Below are 23,863 nucleotides of genomic sequence, written 5' to 3'. Positions count from 1 at the left end.
ACGTTTATGCTCCGCTTTAATCTTTTGACATGTTAGACACCGACTAACGTAGTCCACGATGTCATTTTTCATGTATCTCCACCAAAAGTGTTGTTTTAGATCTTGATACATCTTAGTCGCTCCTGGATGTATCGAATAAGGGGTACTATGAGCTTCAGAAAGAATTTAACTCTTAAGACTTTCATCTTTTGGAACACAAATTCTTCCTCGAAATGTGAGTATTCCCTTATCAGAGACTTTGAACTCTGTCTCTTTTCCTTCTTTAGATTCTTTCCAATACTCGTTAAGAGTAGAATCTTGACGTTGCGCCGTTGCCATCTTGTCAAAAATAGATGGTTATATCTGTAGAGTGGCTAATTTGCCTATAATTAGCTCCAACCCTAATGAATGAATATCCTTATGTAAAGGTGTTGGAAATCTATCCAATGACATATGACTTAATTTAGTACTCTTACGACTTAAAGCATCAGCTACCCTATTGGCTTTTCCAGGGTGATAAAGGATTTCACAATCATAATCCTTTACTAACTCCAACCATCTGCGTTGCCTCATATTAAGTTCTTTCTGAGTAAAGAAATACTTGAGGCTCTTATGATTAGTGAAAATCTGACATTGCGTATCATATAAATAATGCCTCCATATCTTTAAAGCAAAAACTACTGCTGCTAATTCAAGATCATGAGTAGGATAGTTTCTTTCATGAGTTTTCAATTGTCTAGATGCATACACAATTACCTCTCCATTTTGCACCAGTATCGCTCCCAGTCCTAGTTTGGAAGCATCACTGTATACGTCAAAGTTTTCTCCATCCTTTGGGATCGTAAGAATTGGTGCAGTAGTTAGCTTTCGTTTCAATTCTTGAAAACTTTCCTCACATTTCTCCGTCCATTCATACTTCTTTTCTTTTCGTGTGAGGGTAGTGAGTGGTGTAGCTAGTTTTGCAAAACCCTCTACAAATCTCCTGTAATATCCGGGCAAACCTAAGAAACTACGAATCTCTGTTACGTTTCTTGGTGCGGGCCAGTTACTAATAGCTTCAATCTTTGTTGGATCCACCGAGATTCCATCTTTCGAAACTACATGCCCCAAGAAATGAACTTCATTGAGCCAAAATTCACACTTAGAGAATTTAGCATATAGCTGATGTCTTTTCAGCGTTTGAAGAGTAATTCTCAAGTGCTCTTCATGTTCCTTATGATTCTTTGAATAAATTAGTATGTCGTCGATAAAAATGACAACAAATTTATCCAAGTATTCCTTGAAAACACGATTCATTAAGTCTATAAAAGCTGCTGGGGCATTAGTTAGTCCAAACGGCATTACTAGAAACTCGTAATATCTGTAACGCGTTCTAAAAGCCGTCTTTGGTATATCTTGTTCCTTAATCCTCAATTGGTGGTATCCAGATCGCAAATCAATCTTTGAGAATATTGCCGCCCCTTTGAGTTGGTCGAATAAGTCATCGATCCTGGGCAGAGGATATTTATTCTTTATCGTGACCTTATTGAGCTCACGATAGTCAATACACATCCTCAATGTGTAATTTTTCTACTTTACAAACAATACAGGAGCTCCCCAAGGCAAATAACTTGGTCGGGTAAATCCTTTGTCCATTAATTCCTACAGTTGCATTTTTAACTCCTTAAGTTCTGTTGGAGTCATTCTATAAGGAGCCTTAGAAATTGGTGCCGTTCCAGGTAAAAGTTCGATTTCAAATGAAATCTCACGTTCTGGTGGTAATCCTGGTAATTCTTCCGGAAAGACTTCCAGAAACTCTTGAACTATCGGCACATCTTTTGGTTGCAACTTATCAGTTTTAGTCGTGTCCACAATATGTACTAAATATCCTTCGCAACCATTAGTAAGTAATTTCCTTGCTTCCATTACATTAATTACTCGTCTGGGGGTACGCTTAGAGCAATCAACATACTCAAAAGTTTCTTCCCCATCGGGTCGGAAAAGCACCTTCCCATTACGACAATCGATAGTTGTTTGATATTTTCCTAAGAAATTCATTCATAGGATGACGTCGTAGTCGATTATCTTTAATACGATTAGATCTGTGTATAGCTCTCTATTAGCTATGACTATCGGTACATGCTCTAGCTTAAATTCAGACAATAGAATTTCCCCAGAAGGCAGGGTAGTCCTAAATGTCTGACCAATTCTATTCTTAGCATAATTTAACTTCTCAGCAAATCCATATGATGCAAACGAATGTGATGCACCGGAATCAAATAATGCATATGTTGTGTGCTGAGCAATAGTAAGCTGACTTGTCACAACTCTTGACGTGCCAGCTTCTGCATCATTCCTTGTGTATGCCAACAATCTAGCATTGTTTTGCGGTGGGGCTTCTACTCTATCTTGTTGAGGTTGCATCTCCTCAACTCTTATATGCATCGCATTTGCCTGGCTAGTAGTCTGTCTATTTGAATTCTGAGGATAGTTCCAGGAATAATGGCCCTCCTTGCCACATGTATAGCAACTGTTTGTTCCATATCTGCATACACCCGAATGTTTCTTGCCGCACTTAGAACACTCAACTATTGCTTCTGTTGCGGACTTTGGGAATTAAAGTTTCGATTTCCATCAAAATTTCTCTTCCTCTTATTCGGGTTCTGGTTATTCTGTGGACGACTCTGTGGGGGTCGATTTCCTTGTCCCGTCTTGTTAGCTTGGTTACTCTGACCAGCTTGATTATTCATTTGATTTCCCTTTTGGGTTTGCTTTGCCTGGGCTTGTTCCTTTTTCTTTGCTTCTCAGAATTTGGCTCTTTCCTCCTTAGCTTGGGCCAGGTGATATTCTGCTCGGACTGCTCTACCAACACAATCCGCCATTATTGTGGGTGGTCTTTCCCCACTGTCTACCACTGTAGCTATTTCAGGGTGAAACATCACTAACATTCGTCGCACCCTTTCCATTTCTGTTGGCACTAGCTGAGGGCATAGCCTTGCCAATCGATCAAACTTATGACAAGCCTCCATAACAGTCATATCACCTTGCTTCAAATTATTGAATTCATTTTGTTGAGCTCGGAGACCTACAGTATCATAGTACTTAGCATTGAATTCCCCCAAGAATTCATTCCATGTCATTGTTGCCACATTTCTTCTCATTACCACTGTCTCCCACCAGTAGCGGGCATCTTTCTTTAACACATACGAAGCACAAATAACTTTTTCTTGCTCCGTTAGATTCATGAAATCTAGAATCGTTTGGAGTGAAGTTAACCACTCTTCAGCTTCTAGCGGGTCAGTGGAACCTTCAAATTCTGGTGGCTTCATCCTGCGAAACCGCACATATAAGGGTTCCTGATTAACAACAGGCATAGCTTGTGGCACCACTTCTGGCATCGCCGCAGGCTCTGGTTGCAATGCCGGTTGAACAGGTGGTGCTTTTCTTCGCTCCTGTTCCTGGTCTCTTTGCCCTAACTGTGCCCGTAAATTTCTATTTTTCTGCTCTTGAGCCTCCAGTCTGGCTCGTAAGTCAGCTATGGTGGCAGCTAAATCCACTCCTATTTCTTGTACTAAGCGTTCTCTACGTGGACGAACCATGTTTCCGTGTGACTACATAAGAGGAATAATGGTAAACATAGTTAACTTTCTGGATATGTGTGTATGTATGAATCTAAATAAATCTTAGCATCATCTTATAACATAAAGTTATTTTAAAATAATACAACTTTTATTAAATGTAGTAGCATTCTTGTAGCATTTTAACCACACTTATCATTTGAAAAAAAAAATGCATTCCTTAGGTAACCGCATTTCTTCTTCCTGTATTTGATTCATTTGTATACATGTACACACATACATACACATATCCGCTCAAACATACATATACATTCATCATTCATTACTTACATAAGACAAGTATTATTATCTTATACATCCATAGTATGTTTTTACATTACTACAATGTAACATCATCATCAAAACGTTACATCATACTATTCATCTGCATAATCCTCATTGGCCTCCCTAAAATCCTCCTTCGGATCTTCTTCCTCACTTGTATTTATAGTGTTTTGGGGATCCACGTTTGCTTGTCCCTGTTGTTGGGGTGTTGATGTTGTTCTAACTTCTATTCTGAAACACGCATCCACTGATCTATTTCTACGTAGGTATTCCCTTTGCCTACGTTCAAACTCCATTCGACGCTCACTAACGCGCCGTTCTTGTTCCTCTCGTTCTATAGCCAATGTTTCTTCGAATTACGTTACTTCCTCCAAAAACTGGGTGAGGGTATATGTAACTTCCCATCGTGGAAATACCATAGTTCTCAACTCTTCTGTTAACCCCCTCCAAAATATGAAACACGCGTCATGTTCCTTTAGCTCGATAGTGCGATCAATCATAATCTCACTAAAGAACCGTTCAGCGTAGATTGCCACAGTGTCATAAGGTCGCATCTTAAATTTATACTTCTCCATTGTCCTAAATTCGGTCTCCCCAGCATGTGGTTGAGCCTGTGAGGTAGAGGCAACCTCTGGTGCCATCCTTACGGGTGCCTCTCTTGGTGGAAATTGAGCTAGCAGTAAACTACAAAAATTGCCCCATGGCACCTCATGTGCATTTCTTGTCTCCACCGCACCTCTCCAAAATTGTCTAGTGTCGGACTCTAATAGGCCGGCGGCTAGAATCACCCAATCACCCTCATCAATATCACAGGCTACCATCAAATATTTAATTCGGTGTAGCCAGTCCTGTAATTTGGTTGGGTGAGCCTGACCATCATACATAGGTGGATTACATTGATAAAGTGCAAAAGCAGCTCTTGCAGCGACCTTAGATTCTATTGGGTCTCTAACCATAGCTAATTGCACTTCCCTATCAATCGGGGGTGGCTCAGCTACTCTATTAGGTTGTACGGGCTGCAGAGGTACCTCCAAAGGAACGGGTTCCACTTCTTGTATCGGAGGTAGCCTATGAGGACGTCTTCCCCTTTCTCGACCTCGGATACTTCTTCTATGTAACCCCCGTGGTACCATTCGAGTTCGTCTTGTTCGAACCATATCGTATATCCTATAAGGATAAAACTTACACATTGAATTATAAATTCAAAAGAAATAATAACTTACTTGGACATGTAGAGTCAGATGCTCAGCAGAATGTGGGTGGGTGGCAAAACCGTCGCTCTGATACCAACTGTGACGACCCTAACCTTTGATCGTCATCCTATACTCATACTTAACATTACTTAACCTCTAACACTTACTAATTATAACCTCTTAAAATTCAGGCCAATTTTTTTCATTCTTACCATGTACGTCTAAATGCTGTAGCATTTAGATAGCCTTCTGTTTTCAACTATTCATAAAATGCTGTAGCATTCTAATAGCATTCTATACATTAGTCATTCTCAAAATGTTGTAGCATTCTCACAACATTCTGTTATATTAGTCATACCTAAAATGTTGTAGCATTCTGACGGCATTCTGTTACATTACTCATCAAAATACATAAAACACTATTTTATTTTACACATAATGTTTGGCAGCGTTTCCAAAACACGTGATGCATCCACAACCCACTTGCCCACACTCCACTGCTGCATCCTCTCTGCATGCGCAACAACAAGTTTCAGGGAGCCAGTGCCTTACCCGAGCTTCCTACATCACGAACAAACTTAATGAGCTTTCGCTCAACAAGTATCAATAGGTCATAACAGATGCAATAATTATGCATACCCATATATGAATTCATGTCATATATCAGAATACATTTTGTGCTACAAAACGTGTATGGCTTATGTTCTTCGTCTTCCATTACATTCTTTGTTATGCTTCTCATTTTAGTCGTTCACATCGTATTTTCACGTTCTGAACGACTTTCATTTTCTGTTTCTCATTCTTTTCATTCTTTTTTACAGATACCATACCTTTATATGGAATGGTTTCTGTTTTTCATTTTCATGTCTTTTACTTCTTATGGGCCCTATTCTGTTCTACCATAGCGCGCATAACCAGTAAGGAGTGGGGTAGCTAACCAATCCAACTCAGTCACGGTTTCATATCTTTCATAGTCTCATAATAACCTTTCCTTCGAAGGCTAGTACAAACAGGACGTTTAGTCTCTTACCGTTTATCAATTTTCTCATTGAAACGGTAACTTTAGTTAAATCTTATGAATTTGTGCATTATTGAGCATTTTATCATGAGACTAACTTTTCGCTAAAGTTTAACTTTTCATTTCTCTTAGTTTGGTCTCGACTTAACATCGATACATACTTTTTGCAGAATAAAGTTCTACGATTACATAAGTCTTGTAGATACATACTTAACATAGTATCTAACATTCACATTGTATCTAACAATCAAAATTCTACTATATGCATAATTTTTGTGCAACATAGAAAAGTAAGCTTGTTCGTGATATAGCAATAGAAAAACTATTGTACTTACTGAAGCTTCGCTAACAACGCCCTTGACGCTTTCCGACTTCAACCGTTAATCGGTCCTATTGCATAAATTTTTTGATCATTAGATTTAGAATCTAAGATCAATAATTACATTGAAATTTACTTCGAAAAGGTCTACAATCCTTATGTTTAGTATTCAACCTCAAACCATTTCCTATCTCAAGGATTTGCACTAAAACTGTGCAAGTTACTCAGTCATGGGCCTAATTCTCAGTTTCGGTCTAAAACTGTGAATTCTTATTGTGTTCGGTTTTCTAACCATCACTGATTATCGAAACATCTTTCTTTTCACATTTTAATCCCATATTCCTCTTGAAATTCAGTTTTAGTTCAAATTACTCAAACTAAATTTCGGCAGAGTTTCGCCTTGTTTTTCTCGTTTCCCGAGTTTTCAATAACTCGTTCTAATTCTGATTTCGGTACCTGGAGTCAAGATTCATATTCTTGAACACAAATTCCAACATAAAATTGAACAAAACACATTTTCTCCATTTCTAGGGTTTTCAGATTTCTTAGTGTAAATCCAAAATTTTTTGTTCAATCGTTTCCATAATTACACGTTGAACTCCTATCCTAGTCCCCAACAAAACCTCGGTTTCATTTTTCAGTTTTACGGATTTTTTTCCGAGATGAGTTACTATTCATCAAAACGAAAAAATAAGCAGTTTCTCATAAAAAATCTGAAATCTTACCTCGAAAAGTTGAGATTTCCCGCTAGAATGCCTCGGGTTGCATTTCTACCAGACTGGACGGAAGAAATTTCGGTGAAATCAGATGATACCTTGATTTTCTCTATTTTTCCTCTTTTCCCTCTTGTCTTGGCCACACTTAGGAAAACAAACCCATTTGGCCTCTAATGTCTCCCGTAGGTCCTTTTTAGGACAATTGAAATATTATATTAATATTTCCAATAATATCTCCTTTTTACTTTCTAAATTAAATTAAAGAAATTATTTTAATTCTCATAATTTAATTTTACTATTTCTACTTAAGTTTAACACGTAACTTGAGTGGTTCTATGTTCCCCACATTTCTCTTGTCGAGTCTAAACTTTCTGTTTCTCGAAACTAGTTTCTTTCCGGTACTGATAGTTCCACAACCAGTACAGGTTCTATACTGCTATTCTGGACTGTCGAGCACCCTAGGTCAAACTTCTCATATCCAACCCAATTTTCTTGGGTATCTCATTAGCCAATTTCTTTTTTTTGAAATTTTCATTCTTTGATTTAGAATTGCCCAAAACGCGTACCTTTGCGGTACTCATTTTTTAGTAGTTTCCCATTTTAACTGACTCGAAAAAATCCTATTTCAGGAACTTTTGCTATTTTTGTTACTTCTAATATTCTACTCTTTTTCTAACTGGTCATTTCGTCATAAACTAAATATTTTAGTTTTTCATAACTAAAATATACCCGTTAAAATTTTTAACTTTTAACTTATATTTCACTATTCATAACTGATATTTACGAATTTCCTTTATAAAAATATTCGTATTATAACTTTACACTTTTCGAAAAATTTAAAGTTTCTACATAGCATTTCCTTGATCAAACTGAAAATTCTACTGCTTTTCGTTCTGGAAGAATTTATGGTCAAAATGCCGAACTGTCCAGATTAGACCTGAAATTTTCCCGGTCGTTACATCAGAAATTTATGCAATAGGATCGATTAATGAAGAAAGCATCAAGTGAGACAATGATGCAACATTAGCGAAAATTCAGTTAGTATCAGTAGTTTCTTTTGTCTACGACGCGAATAAACTTATTTCTCTATGTTGCTCAAATCGAGTATATTGTAGACTAAGCGTATGCTAGAATATAGAAGATGTCTCATGTATATTGGATGCACCGTTATGCATGTATTTACGAAACTTAAGTAGCAGTAGAATTTTATTCTGTGAAAAATATGTATCGACGTCAAGTCGAGGTTAAGTTAGGAGAAAAAGTTAAACTTTAATGAAAAATCAATTTCATGATAAATTGCACAAAAATGAACAAAGTCATCAGATTTAACTAAGTTACCGTTTTAATGAGAAAGTTGACAAACGGTAAGAAATCTAACATCCTGGTTGTACCATCCTTCGAAGGAAAGATTATTATGATTATGAAAGAAGTGAAACCGTGATTGAGTTGGATTGGTTAACTACCACACTCTTCACTGGTTATGCATGCTATGGAACAACCAGAAAGGGCCCATAAGAAGTAAAAGACAAGAAAATAAAAAAAATAAAGCCGTTCCAGATAAGGGTACGGTGTTCGTAAAGAAGAATGAAAAGAAAGAAAAACACAATATGAATATCATTCAGAACATGAGAATACAATGTGAACGACTAACAAGAGACGAAAGCTGAACAAAGTATTTAATGAAAAAAGAAGAACTTAAGTGATATACATTTTAGAAGTACAGAGTGTCTTAGGATATATGACATATGGGTATGCATAATTATTGCATGTATTATGACCTACTGTTACTTGCTGAGCGAAAGCTCATTAAGTTTTTTCGTGTTGTAGGAAGCTCAGGTAAGGCACCGGCTCCCTGAAACTTGTTGCTGGGCATGCAGAGAGATGTCGCAGCGGAGTGTGGGCAAGTAGGTAGTGGATGCATCACGTGTTTTGGAAACCCTGCTAAGCTTTAGGTGTATAAAGTAAATAATGTTTTATGAATATAGATGAGTTATGTAACGAAAGTTGAGTTTACGAGACAGTGAGGCTATGCATATTAACCTCAAGTCACAAGGTATGATTAATGTATCTAAGGGCCCGTTTAGTTCGCTGATTCGAGTTGAGATGTGACTTTATGTGAGAGCTTTTTACTGTAGGAAAAAAGTTAGAGGTGACTGTTTCTGAGAGCTTTTTACTGTAGCAAAACTCGAATTCTAAACTCAAATCGGCGAAATGAACGGAGCCTAAATGTTATAGCATTAACGGAGTGCATAGCAAAAATGCTATAGCATTTATGACATATGAATGGTAATGATATGCGAATAATATGTTAAATACATGTCCACGAATAAGGAGGACAAGATCAAAGTTTTAAAATAAAATTTGAAAATATTTTCGGGATAGTAACTTTTGATGTTCAAATTTTATAAAAATTATTAAACGAAGATTTATTCCGCAAAGAGTATTAGAATCAATTTTACTACTGTTGAAAAAAAAAATAGCTTGAATTTTTAAGAGATTATAATTGAAAAGTAATAGAAGATTGATAATACTAAATATGAACGTAGAAATGATGACCGAAAGTTAAGGGTCATCATAAGTTTCAACAAAATGCTTAATGTATGATATTTCGTTTTTTTTTAAGAATTATTTATGTAATAGAAACTATATTTTTATATGTAAAATCTTTACAAATCCAATTGAGAAGAGAAATGATCCAATTAGAGGAATGGCCATTCATTACATGAATTTGGTAAGTTCTACAAGGACAAAACATTGTCGTCCAAGCCAAAAGGTCGGGTTGGTTGACCCGCCCAAACCGCTCACCCTGCCTTCTGCTTGCCTGTCAAAACGGGAGCACATCATTACCCGTCAATTTTTGGTGGGTTTTCAATTCACCCACGTTTTTTAGTAGCCGGAAGTGGCTTTTGATTTTTGGCTAGCAGCTTGAACCCGCATGCCTGTCGATCTTTTTCTTTAGAATCTATTTTTCTTTTATGTCCTTGAATATTTTGGAGAATTGTCTTGTTTTTAAGGAATTTCATGCTATGAAGTATGAGCTTTTTATTTTGCTTGTGTTATCATATTTAGACTTGGGAGATTTTGAGACACTTTAAGTTGAGATTTATTACAAACTCTCTTACATCATATTTAATAATAATGAAATTATGAACTTTGCGTTATGGATGATAAAGACCGTGTGCGTAGAGGGAACAAAATTCTTACCCAAATTGTAAAGGATATTGATGTTAGCATCATGTGGAGGGAGGAGATTGGCGCAAGCATTGCAAAAAGTAAACCAGTAGTCTACTTCAGAGTAAACCGGTGGTTTAAGGGAAAAAGTATCTCTTCATACAGAGACAAAATCGGGTCAGGTGGGGGGCGGGGACGCTCCCCAGCCCCTGACTGCCCGCACCCTCAAATTGCATCCGGCATACCTGCTCTATTAAGGAAGGATATCCCTAGGTATGAGTACTCATAAATAAATGTGCAATCCCTAATTAATTGAGAACTCTTATGCATGGAATAAATCGACGCAGATGAAAATAGTTTTTCTATGCTCTAAACACACACAGATAATAGGAATTTAAACGATCTTAATATTAATCTCAATAGTCAACACCAACTGACGAATTAACATAAGTACGCCCAACCTAGCCCCTCAACTCAGATACCAAACCTAACCGTGGAAATTTTGAACCAATAGATTTGATAATCTATTCCAAAACGGTTTAATGCGCAGGATTTTAATTAACTAATTTACGTAGCATTTCAAAAAAAAAAAAAAAAAAAAAAAAAAAAAAAAAAAACAACCCTATTAGTAGAAAAGAAAAGAAGAATGTTTTTTTTTTTTTTTTAAAGAAAATGTGATATATGGAGGGATTTGAACCCTACATTTTAAAGTGAAATCGAGTGTATAATTGTCATTATACTGTAAATGCGCGCGACCACTAAAAGTGCAAACAAAAGCTAAATAAGGATAATTTAAGTTTAAAAATTATTTTGTTCTATTACACGCATTCAAACTAATGAAATATATAAATTAAACTAGATATACAATGTTTGCTTGCATACCAGGAAATATGACTCTTTGTTTGACAGAATTGAATTATACAGTGAATTTCCCTTAGAAAAAATTATACAGTGAATTATGACAAAAATAATATAATAAAATTAAAATAGAAAAAATAATAAATAAACTTGTCACTTTATAGAATATACACAAATAATATAAATATTTTTCTTTGGTGTACTCTTTTACTAGTTGTTTCATATTGGGATAGTAGGAATTATAACTTAAGGTAAACATCAATTGGGATAGGTAATTTAGGGTAAGATAATTTTATTGAATAATAAAATAATTGTGATTTACATCATATTTTGAACGAAATGAGTGGTCCATTTGATAATATATATGTATATAACATTTGGTGGGATAAGGAATAATTAGTTTTAAATCCTACTTCTTAGAGATTATGGCTTCTTTGTCTATGCCATTAATAGGGTGGGTAATGTTATATGAAAATGGGGACGGATATGGGGTTAAATTAACTCCCGAGTCAGGGACGGTTCTATAGCCCCGCCGCCCTGACTTGATTATATGTACTTTTACTTTAAATATAGGATATTAGTGTTCCCATTTTATAGTATTTTCAATGGTTTTATTTTGAGTATGGAAATAAAAATAAGAATTTTTTGAGAATTGTGTTAAGATTATATTTGAAATTGCATTCGGTTATATTTATTAGATATTTTTTTTAGGTACAAAAAAAGTAAAATTGTGTTTGAGAATGTTTTAAATATCATGTATCAATTAAGTTAAAACTTAAAAAAATTAAAATGAAAAAGGGAAAAACAACTTTTAACCACTTTTTACTTCCTTAACAAAAACCATTTTCACTTTTTGTTTTCAAAGTATTTGTTAACTAAATGCAAAACAACTTTTAACCACTTTTTACTTCCTTAACAAAAACCATTTTCACTATTTTTTATTTTCGTTTTTGTTTTCAAAGTATTTGTGAACTAAATGTGATTTACATACCGTTTTTATTTTTCTACCTCAAAAGACGCGTAGAAATGTTTTAAAAACAAGTAAGAATAAGTCCAAACAGCACATGTTTTAGTTTGTTGTACAAATTTAATTTTCGGGTTGTTAGATTTTAGATTTTGTTTTTGCTTCTATTTTATGAGACATTAGAGATGTTGCTATATTTTACAATTAATTTCATCAAAATTGCTTTGAGTTTGATAGTGTCACAATAAATATTTCTTTTTTAACTCTTAATGGATAAATAAGTAATGAGAATAGTTTACTTGGTGGCCTCTCCGACCTTGCCCCCGCTCTAAATTAGGGGGTATCGGGGGCAAAAGTGGAGTAGGGTATCCCCTCCAAAAAAAATAAAAAAATAAAAAATCTTCCAACTAATCTTAACAATATAAAATTATTATTTTCCCAAAGTTGACATTTTAATTTCAATGTTCATTGAATCAAACTAAATGCACCTTTTTTTGGCAAATAAGTCATAAAGCGAATGATATTTATAAATGCGCGTGATATAACAATTTAATTAAATAGTATAACAAACAACTCCAAGCATATGAACACACACATGAAATGACAGTACACACATATACAAGGGATATGATACAAATTAGGATATTATTGAAATGATGAGGAAAGTATCTTTAAACTCTAAAACATGTTATGGAAGAATACTTCCTAGTTAATTTGTGTTTTGGATTTGGGACTTAGTGCACAAATAATAGAAACTCTAAATCTATAGGTGCAAAAGGAATTGGGAATATTAAGCCCTAGCTGATCATAATTGACTATGAATTGACATGACTTGAACTATTTGCTAGAATCTTTTCTTTTTCGTTTCTTTTTTTTTTTTTTTCACTCCACAAGTCGTTGTTTATTCCCTTTGACTATTATTAATGTAAAGCGAAAAGGCAATTAAGGCATGCATGTAAGAAGAAGAGAAGAGATTAAATCTCTAAACCATTTTGTAGGATTTCCAAGGGGGGGGAAAAAAAACTAGCTACTTAATAGAAATACCAGTCTTTTATCACATTTTTTTTTTAGAAATATACACAAACTAATTCTAAATTAATCTTAAAAATTATTCCATAATTAACATGATAAATTAGTTCATTTTTTAATGATATAATAAATTAATCCAAATTGGCCACCCAGAGTTTTGATGAATTCAGAAAATATGGATGAATTATGCTTTCTAGACAGAGAAGAAAATAAAAATATGACTGGAGAAGTTCTGCGTCATTATATCAAGGTATATAATATATGCACGCAATATAATTCGTTAGCTAATTTAATATATTATCAGCAACTTGCCCACCAGTCACATCACCAATACGGTTCTCATCCCTTGACCAAAACTCATTCCGTTACATTGCCTAAACTTGTTTCCTCTTTTCGTTTTCTAATTTCGATTTCAACCATATTATATATTATCTCTCCATAAATAATTTATATTGCAAGTTGGGTACGTATCCAATATATCTGGACCTATAAGAATGCATAGCATTGCATTAGAGTTTACACACACACCCCCTTCATTTCGTTGTGCGCGCGCGTTATTTATATATGTATATACCTCTCTAGCTACCAAATTCATCATCTAAGTGAAATTATATATATATATATATATATATATTCAAATTACCTTGTCCTATATTCCAATGGCTGGTCAAACGAAAGTATTGGTTGTGCTATTTGCTATGTCACTTGTAGCATACATATTGCAGATTAATGGTGTCAATGGAGATCCACAAGTTCCATGTTTTTTCATATTTGGCGACTCTCTGGTTGATAATGGAAATAACAATCCACTTCTCACAGAAGCCAAAGTTAATTATAAACCGTATGGGATTGACTTTGGTGGTACTCCGACTGGAAGGTTCAACAATGGCCGAACGCAGGCTGACATTCTTGGTCTGTCCTTTTCGTCACTTGCAGTCATATATTATTCTTTTATTCCTATATTTACTTCTTAGCTCTGTTATATATATGTGTATGTATAAGTATATATATGTATATTTATATGTATATGTGTATATATATATATATATATAATTATCCGTGCTATGATCCTCTGGCTAAAGTTTTTGATAAGTTAATATCCTTATTCCTAATTTTAACTCCACTTTTGTTGCGTATATATGGTTTATATGTTGATGAATTAGTTTGTGTTTGTGCACGTTAAGGACATGATTTGTTAGAGAGCTAATTCCTTCAAAGACCCCTATTTAGAATGCCTGAACAAAAGTTGTTTGGTTAGACATAGAACTTAGAATCGGTTTAAAAGAACTAGGATAACTTCTATTAATAAGTTAAAGCTTTTAGGACGAAACCTAAACAGTTAGCAACTCCCTCGTAGCTTTCAATTAATTAAGCTATTTTTGTCGTTTTCAATGGCAAATAAAAAAAAATGAAATAAGAAATAATAGCATTTTTAAGGAGAACATGATCAAGCAATTATCGATATATATAATATAATTAATTTTAAGAAAATATGACTAAGATATATGTAGATATTTAGATTTAGGATCCACAATCTTATGTCTAAATCTTATAAAAAAAAAAAATAAAAATAAAAATAAAAATTTTAGATTTAGGATCCACAATCTTATGTCTAAATCTTATAAAAAAAAAAATAAAAAAAAAAATAAAAAAAAAAACGTATTATAGATTCTGAAAATTTTTTGAGTCTAATTACATAATATAAAATCAAACAAAAAAAGAAATAAGTTGAATTATAAGTTATATATGTCGTCAACTTTCTTTTGGTTAGCAGTGGCCATGCAGACAAAATATTCCGCTAGTAATAGGTGTTCCCTTTCTATATTATTATCCATGGACCATGTTTGATCAGTATAGAGTTGATTTCTTTTCGTAATTTATTTATAATTTGCAGGTCAACTTCTTGGCTTTGACGACTTCATTCCGCCATATACTACTGCTAGAGGCAACGTCATACTTAAAGGTGTGAACTATGCATCTGGGGCTGCAGGAATTCGGGACGAAACTGGTTACCAATTGGTATATAATTTAAATTCCTCAACTAAAATTATATAAAACAAAATATTTTTGTGTATATATTGATGTATATAGGACTCGTGAATCCAAGAAAACACTTGTTTTATTGTTTGTCTTTGCAGGGTGATATAATCCCACTCAATGAACAGCTAAGAAATCACCAAATTACAGTCCTACGCATCACTGCCATGCTAAGAAACCGAACCGCAGCCCAAAAGTACTTGAACAAGTGCTTATACTACGTTGGAATGGGCAATAACGATTATCTTAACAACTACTTCTTGCCTCAGTTTTACACCACAGCCCTCATTTATACACCTCAGCAATATGCTCAACAGCTTATTGACCAATACCGAAAGCAGATAACCGTACGTACTTTATAAATTAGTGATAATTAAATTCATTAAGTACTTTAATTAATGTGTTTAACTAATTAGCCAATGCTTGTGATATTCAAGTCATGTTATCTAGATTTTGTTTAGTACTGCGTGTTCGGTTCGTAAATCCGGATCCATGCAGTACAATTCGAATCAGGCTCATCATTCAAACGCGCATTTCGGAACAAAAGATTAGGCCGTGTTTGTATTGAAAATATCATGTTCAGAACCCTCAAATTTAGAATTTGGCCACCATGCATCCTCAATTAGGCCATTTGATCCTCTCCATCCATAAAGAATACATTTTTTTTTTCAGTTTAAACTTATATAAAAAAAAAGTCAAATCTCATAAATTCCAACCTACAAACCAAACGGAGCAATATTAGTTAAATAAGTTTTGCTCCTTATCATCTAAGTGGAACTTTTACAATTTCGCTAAGGCAAAAGTTACGCAATTTTTTTTTTTTTTTTTGTGGCGTAATTAAACTTCTTGATGCGTAATTAATTTGCTCTTTTTTTTATTTTTTATTTTTTTTTACAGAGATTATATAACTTGGGTGCAAGGAAGGTTGCCATATTTGGGGTGGGAGTAATTGGGTGCATTCCATATGCAATATCTACATTCGGCACAAATGGGTCTGCTTGCGTAGACAGATTCAACGAGGCAGCACAAATTTTCAACACCATGCTTATATCACTTGTTGATGAACTCAATAGCAGATACACTTATGCAAAATTCATATATGTCAATAGTTTCGGAATAGGATCTGGGGATCCTACATCTGTCGGTATATTTCTCAACTTTTCTTTTTTTTCTTTCTTGCTTTTTTTTTTCTTTTCATTTTTTGGTCTTTTTTTAATTGGAATTTTATTACATTAGGACATGCAAGTGATTTATTAGCAATTTTGCATTTGGAAATTTTATCTACATCCCCAGCTCCATTCTGGCTCTATGACGTTAACTTTTTTGGGGTCAAACTAATTAAGGAAAAGCCTTTTGGATTAAAATGAGTTGAATCTATTGAAAAAAGAAAAAAATTCAAGTTTAACCATTGTTTTTTCTAACTCAATTATTTATGTCATTACACAAAATTTTAATGTCACTAGGATACAAAGTGATAACTGCAGGTTACGAAAGATAACCTATAAGTTATAAAAAGATAACCTATAAGTTATTAGTGACATAAGATGATTATCAATTAATTACTATTGATGGCATTTTTGAAAATTCTCCTTAGAAAAAAGAAAGAAAAGAAACATGAGTCAGAAACTCTATTATTTAAAAACGTAACTAATATGACATTTGCAACCTTTTGTTTTTGCCACTAATTGGTGGGAGTCGATTGTCTATACATTTTGATTACGCTAATATATATACAGTAAGTATGCATGCATATAACTAACTTAGTAAATATGCATATAATTAACTTCAATCATTTGACGTTCAAATATCTCTTGCTATTTTTTCCTGGATCATCAAATTCATTTAATTTACTAATCAATAATCCCTAATTAAAAAAAAGTACACGATTTTTGTTTATTATGTACCGTAAAATACTTGATCATATATCCTGTGGTTTAATTTTATTAACTTTGGATCGCCTGATTAAGAGGAAAAAAATCGTAAAATAATGATATATAAAAACAACAACAACAACAGCAGCAGCAGTAATAATAATCTAGAATAATTTTTGTTTTTGGATTATTTCAGGATTCACGGTTTTGAATGTTGGATGCTGCCCTGTGAATAATATTGGTCAATGTATTCCATTCTTAACTCCATGCCAGAACAGAACAACATATGTTTTCTGGGATTCTTTTCATCCCACTGAGGCTGTGAATCTGCTCACTGCATCCAGATCGTACACTGCTTTTCTTCCTTCCGACACTTATCCAATTGATATCAAACGCCTCGCCCAGTTACAGCTCTAGCTAGCCCTTATCATGATATATATAAATATATATATATATATATATATATGTGTGTGTGTGTCTTTCTCAATAATAATTGTATTAGTGTCGAACTGCAAACATAATTTTACTTGGATATATTAATAAATAAATAAAAACTAAACATGACTTGTAATTGAATGTTCTTTTGCATGATCATGATTGTGATATGTAATACTAGCGATGAGGGCATGCAGTTATGTTCCTGATTCGCATACGTAATTGTCTTTTATTCAAATTTACGAGTGGCTCAAAGCTCCATGGTAGTCCGTCAAGTTATCGACGGTAATATTGTAGGAACCGGCTACTTTTTGATAACATGATTAATGGACTTTGGATCTAAGTATGACCTAATTGGGACGCTCGTAGTGGGTTTGACGCTTGTCGGATGTTCTAGCTTAGTGGGTAACCTAAGTTAGTGGGATATCCAATGAAGGTTTCTTATATAAACGCCAATTTATTATTTCAATCATCTCGATACGTCTTATGTTTCAAATCTCTCTCTCTCTCTCTCTCTCTCTCTCTCTCTCTCTCTCTATCTCAAAAAGATCTGTAACTTTTGAGTGTTAAATATAGAAGATCTTATGAGGAGAAAAAAAATCAACGTCGATAATAGGTTCATTGTCTTGTCAATCAAAAGAACCAGTTAATTATATTAGAGAAGGAAGAAATTTGGAAAAAAAAAAAAAAAAAAAAAAACCAACAAATAATCGTAGTATTATAACCCCTATTTATTTGTTTATTTATTTATATTACAACATATAAAATAAGAAATTAAATATTGGATGACAACGTAACATATTGTTAGATGAGGCTGTTGTGCGTCACATAAAAAAAGATATTAATAAAATATTTATCAGCTTCTTACAAGCTACCTTTAATTTATTAGCTGAAACTTGAAGGGCATGCCCACAAGAAATCGGAGGTGTACTGTTTATCCATTGACCTAAACCCCATTCAATAACCACATATAAATATTATAATCGAAAAATAATAGAAGAAGAAAACTATTGATTCCTTACGTTGCATACGCCCATATAATTAATATTTAGCGTGAAAGCACGTCCATGAAGACGTGCAAGCAGAAATTTTCTAATTGTTAACAATTAATTAATGACTAGATAATATGAAAAATTTTGAAATTGTTAGGACTTTAGTTGGCAATTTGTTGTTATTAGTTGTAAAAATTTAAAAACAAATACTTTTGATAAGTGACGTTTCTAGGTTGATCATGATGATATTTTGTCTGATTAATTGTTCCACATATGGAATGTTTTGAAGAATGAAAGCTGATTTGGTCAAAGAAAATTTTGGGGTAATCATGGAGATAAATGTATATTTGATGAGAGAGTTATTTAAGGAAAGAATATTAAATTGATTGTCTTATTTATTTGATTTTGAAAGAAGATTTTATTGTCATATTCAAGGAGATTTGCAGATTTGTTGGAGATAATGTGCTCATATATTGGAAAAGTGGAGATAAAGTTTGAATTTAAAAAGGATTTGCTGCATAATTAATTTGAAGAGATATCTTAAATATATTTAATTTGGGGAGTAAATGGTATTTATCTTTGTGCCAAAGTAGCATATGCTTTTAGAAGTAAAGTGATGTGCACGTGCTCTGCAAAAATAAAAAAGTATACATGTAGCATGTGTGGCCGTGAAGTTCGGTGCCTTGAAAAATAGGAAATATTGGGCTTGTGTATTTTTGAGATTTGAGAGCAATTCAAGGTTATTTTTGGGTATGGTTTTACAGAAAAATATTCAGAAAAAGTTTGTGCATTTGTGAGTCTTCAAGAGTGTTCATTGAGTTTGTCCTCCGAGAGAAGGATTAGAAACTTTCAAGAGGAAGCGCACTGCAAGCCGATAGGATTTTACCGCACAGTTTGAAGATGAGTAGTGCTCACTGGACAAGGTCATTATAGAGATTCGACACGGCAGCGACAACGTCAAGGAGGGAGTTTTTCAGTGTTTAAGTCCGATTGGTGTTTGTAATCTTAAGACTTAGTTAATTGTTTACTGTCTAGGTGTGGCCCTGCAGATGTATGTGTGCGCATCGAACTGCAATATCAATTCCTGGTGTTCATTATTTTTTCTGCACATTTACTTTGATGTTTCTGTACATAGTCGTTATAATTAATTACAAGTGTTACAGAAAGTGTTATAACACTCTTTGTAACACCTGCGTAAAAAACGGACTTTTCAAAAACTATGCTTATAATTTTGTTAATTATATATGATGAAGTAATTATATGATCCATTATAAGCTATAAGTGCTAGAAGATCTAAATATGTATCTCACAATTAACAACTAAAAGTTCTGAAACATTTTCTCAAATATTATGCCCTTCTTCTTATAAAAACTCCATTTGGCACGTACATATGAGGTCACTATCCAAGATTAATTTATGTGGGGACAAATTACATTTTAAGCATTTGCTATGTCTTTGCAGCCACACAAAAAAAAAAAAAAAAAAAAAAAAAAAAAAAAAAAAAAAAAAACACTTGCTACGCCTAGACAGCTCAAAGAATATTTCCAATTTATGTTATTTGGACACCACTTGTACACGGTGGATCTCTTCATATATATAAAACTCGAGGGCATCCGTTAAAAGCCATCTATTCAAAAGTCAAATACCCATCGTGATCCTGTAGTCTACCGGAAGAAAGAAAAATGATAAACCAAAAGGCATACAAGCAAAATGGAGAATTATTGAACATTATCACTACCCTCGTGACTTTTATATAGAACATAGAATATAGATTATGGATATAATATCCATATTTCATCATGACTTTTATATAGATTATAGATATCTATATTTCAATTGCATTATTTTATGCGAGTGCAAGTCTGGCACTAGCTAGCTAGCTCGCATTGCATTGTGATTCATTTTGGGGCTTATAAGTACATGTATACATACACACACACACACACACACACACACACACACACATATATATATATATATATATCCATTCTGAATGTGAGAGTTTGCATTTAACTTTTGGTTTTTGGATATCACATTATGCAATAACAAAATCTTACAAATTTCCATTTAATGGCTGGTCAAATAAAACATCCGCAGGCAGTTGTATTTGTTATGACTGTTGTAGCTTACATCCAAATTAGTATTAATGGCGTCAATGGAGATCCCCGAGTACCATGTTTTTTCATATTTGGCGACTCTCTTGCTGATAGCGGAAACAACAACCAGCTTGATACATTAGCCAAAGTGAATTACAAGCCATATGGGATTGACTTCCCACGTGGTACTCCAACCGGAAGGTTTACTAATGGTCGAACAACAGCTGACATACTTGGTTTGTGCTCTCTTTGCAATATCATTCTTTCTAACTTTATATTAATAAAAATAATTGATCACTTATACTTTGATTCCTATCTCGATTGTTGGTGCTCCTTAATTATGTGGACTCAATAATGAATTTGTCATTGAATTTACAGTTTGTATTATGTGCATATATGTTGTCTTTATATACATACATATACATATATATATGAGACTTGCAATGAATGATTGAATATGAAAAATTAATCTATCAGGCACAGTTTAAACCATCAGAATTGATCATTTGTATATACCCGATCAAGATTAAAAAAAAAAAATTATGCTCCATGGCCAAGCTTCGGGTATAACTAGGCATATTGGGTGGTCGGTGTTTCGGTCATGTGGACATGGCTCTCTGCAACATGGAATCTTGTGTAGGAAGTGATTTGTTCGGATTCTATTGGTTAACAAAAATCTAAGCACTCAATGGTACTATATGAACCCTAAATGGAAAAAGTTCCCCAGAATCCCATTGAAGGAAAGTTTTCAGTTTACAGATTTATTAATGATAAGAATAATAAAAAAATACAAGTCACGTTGAAATAAACATGATAATTTAACAAAACTTGATAGCCATGATCTCATGATTGTGCTATATATGATATATATCACTTCATTAGTGTAAATTATGTTAAACTAACAATGACCAGTAGTTACTAATACAGCTTTTATACACGCACATACTTCATATATGTATATGTCTAACTTTTAATACAACCTATGTGGCTGTTGTGACAGGTTTCTGAAAACATAGTTGTGAAGTGATTCTATAAAAATAAATCATGAAACAATAGTTGTCAAGGAAGGGGAAAAAAAAAAGCCAATCAGATTAGTGAGTTTCTTTTGCTGTTGCTAATAAATAAATAAATATTGTGCCTGAGTTTATTACAGGTCAACTTCTGGGCTTTTCTGACTTCATTCCACCATTTGCCACTGCTAGGGGGGATGTCATACTCAGAGGTGTCAACTATGCATCTGGGGCGGCTGGAATTCGTGACGAATCTGGGCAACAATTGGTACAAAAATTAAAATTAGAATTGGTGTCGTTAACATTTTCATACATTATATGCTATAATTAAAGATGAAAATCATATTATAATATAGATAGTTGATGAGCGTTTGGCTGTATATATAGGAGATGACTTAAAAGTTGACACATTTTCTTTGCAGGGTGAGCGTATCAGCATGGATGGACAGTTGAAGAATCACGAAGTTACAGTGTCGCAAATGATAGAGATGTTAGGAAATAGAGACTCAGCACAAAAGTACCTGACTAAGTGCTTATATTACGTTGGAATGGGCAGTAACGATTACCTTAACAACTACTTCGTGCCTCGCTTTTACCCAACAAGCAATCTATATACACCTGACCAATACGCTCAAGTTCTCATCGAACAATATCGTGATCAAATAATGGTATATTTCACTCTTATTTACTCCTGAAATTCATTTTTAATACCCAAATTTGACTCTCTCTCTCTCTCTCTCTCTCTTTTGAATTAGTCCATATGTTGAAAATTGTGTCGTATTTAACCCTAATTACATAAACGTGTCAAATTAGTCCTTCAATTAAATATATGGATGAAAAACGTTAAATATTGAAAGTTGGATCGAATTTAATTATTGACTTGAAAAAATCTGCATACGCTAGGAAACCCTTGAGAAAAATTAAAAGATGTTGAGGAATAGTTGCAATATTGCGCCTTAAAAAAAAAAAGAAAAGAAGTTGACAATATTGGAATATTCAATTATATTACAAAATTTGGAGAGCATGTGTTTAATTTTTCTTTATCGGGGGCACAATAATGCAAAAGACATGTAGTGAAAGGATTAAGTGCAATATTTTCTTCCCCTTTTCTTTTGAATGTTTAATTTTTTTATTTTTTTATTTTTTTTGTGGGATTAATTTTGTAGAGGCTATACAATTATGGTGCAAGGAAGGTTGTGTTGACAGGATTGGGACCAATTGGGTGCACTCCATATGCAATTTCCTCATTCAGCACAAATGGGTTTGCGTGCGTTGACAAAATCAATGATGCGATCCAACTTTTTAACAAGAAGCTTATAGCACTTGTTGATCAACTGAATAAGAGTTTCACTGACGCCAAATTTATTTATGTGAACCCTTTCGGAATATTGGGGACGTTGGATGATCTAATTACATCTCTTGGTATACACTGTTCTCAACCTTTTTTTTTTAATTTTTCTTTACTCGCATAATATTGCTCATATTATAACGAATACAAAATTTACTTCATAAAAGATTCCAGTCAACGCATTGTAATTACATATAGATACATAAATCTTACTTTATATTCAATTACCAAATAGTAATAATAATAATAACATTAATAATAATAACTCTAACATTCAAATTTCAAAACATTTACGTAATCACATGCTTAATATGCTTGGTGACGGCTACATTATGAGGCTCCAATGATAAGGTGTCAACTTTTCATATCCTAGTTCCCTTTTACGCATAAGATATTAAGAAATTACATGTGCTATATATATTTCTCCTTTTTTTTCCCCCCAAAACCATGATTATTATGTGGTGAAGTTAATCACAAGGTGATTTCAGATGATTAATTTGACCACGTAATAATCATGGTTTAAAAAAAAAAAAAGAAACACAACATTACATGTAATTTTTTTTTTATCTCTTATATGTAGGTAAAAGGGAAATACCATAATTTGAAATTATCCCTTTTCCCCTAAAAGAAATTAATTAATCACAAGGTTTTTCGAAATAAAACTGCTAGCTAATTCGGTGTTAAAGAATCTTGTAGCAGTAGCTAGCTAGTACTATAATATATTATTACAATATTATCTAATTTTGTTCAAATAAATTTTCAGGATTAAGTGTTGTGAATGTTGGGTGCTGCCCAGTGAATGATATTGGGCAATGTATTCCTTTGGGAACTCCATGCTTGAACAGAGCCTTGCATGTGTATTGGGATGCCATTCACCCAACTGAGACTGTTAATACATACAGTGCTACCAGATTGTATGCAACTTTGCTATCTTCAGACACTCTTT

The 23,863-nt window shown here is 33.6% G+C and overlaps 3 protein-coding genes across 3 annotated transcripts in view; 2 read left to right on the top strand and 1 right to left on the bottom strand.

Moving 5' to 3' along the window:
- Nucleotides 1–13,787: 13,787 nt before the first annotated feature.
- On the top strand, nt 13,788–17,453 carry LOC21398690 (GDSL esterase/lipase At1g29670). Its single transcript, XM_010096802.1, has 5 exons — nt 13,788–14,040; nt 15,023–15,147; nt 15,267–15,512; nt 16,063–16,309; nt 17,233–17,453. Exons 1-5 carry the CDS (start codon nt 13,788–13,790, stop codon nt 17,451–17,453), a joined length of 1,092 nt encoding a protein of 363 aa, XP_010095104.1.
- A 3,080-nt stretch (nt 17,454–20,533) lies between these two features.
- Nucleotides 20,534–23,850, top strand: LOC21398689 (GDSL esterase/lipase At1g29660; the record flags this gene model as incomplete). The annotated part of the gene is made up of 5 exons (XM_024164782.1): nt 20,534–20,795; nt 21,713–21,837; nt 21,992–22,237; nt 22,736–22,991; nt 23,681–23,850. Coding segments are annotated over exons 1-5 (1,059 nt in total), but the record flags the coding sequence as incomplete, so codon positions are not given.
- LOC21412738 (floral homeotic protein AGAMOUS) overlaps nt 23,851–23,863 on the bottom strand; it is a 9,014-nt gene continuing 9,001 nt past the window's right edge. The window contains exon 9 of the mRNA XM_024164781.1: nt 23,851–23,859. Coding sequence (XP_024020549.1) covers nt 23,851–23,859 — 9 coding nt within the window. The remainder of the gene's footprint in view (nt 23,860–23,863) is intronic.

This window comes from Morus notabilis, unplaced genomic scaffold, assembly GCF_000414095.1.
Source record: "Morus notabilis unplaced genomic scaffold, ASM41409v2 Scaffold1187, whole genome shotgun sequence".
Taxonomy (NCBI): domain Eukaryota; kingdom Viridiplantae; phylum Streptophyta; class Magnoliopsida; order Rosales; family Moraceae; genus Morus; species Morus notabilis.
The sequence above is the reverse complement of the archived record's forward strand: the minus strand, read 5'-3'. Positions and strand labels throughout refer to the sequence as shown.

Bases quoted from the DNA above. Each gene is read 5' to 3' on its own strand.
- LOC21398690 (XM_010096802.1), top strand. From the start codon at position 13,788: ATGGCTGGTCAAACGAAAGTATTGGTTGTGCTATTTGCTATGTCACTT. The intron at 14,041-15,022 runs GTCTGTCCTTTT...TATAATTTGCAG, and splicing joins AACGCAGGCTGACATTCTTG to GTCAACTTCTTGGCTTTGAC. The intron at 16,310-17,232 runs GTATATTTCTCA...GGATTATTTCAG, and splicing joins TGGGGATCCTACATCTGTCG to GATTCACGGTTTTGAATGTT.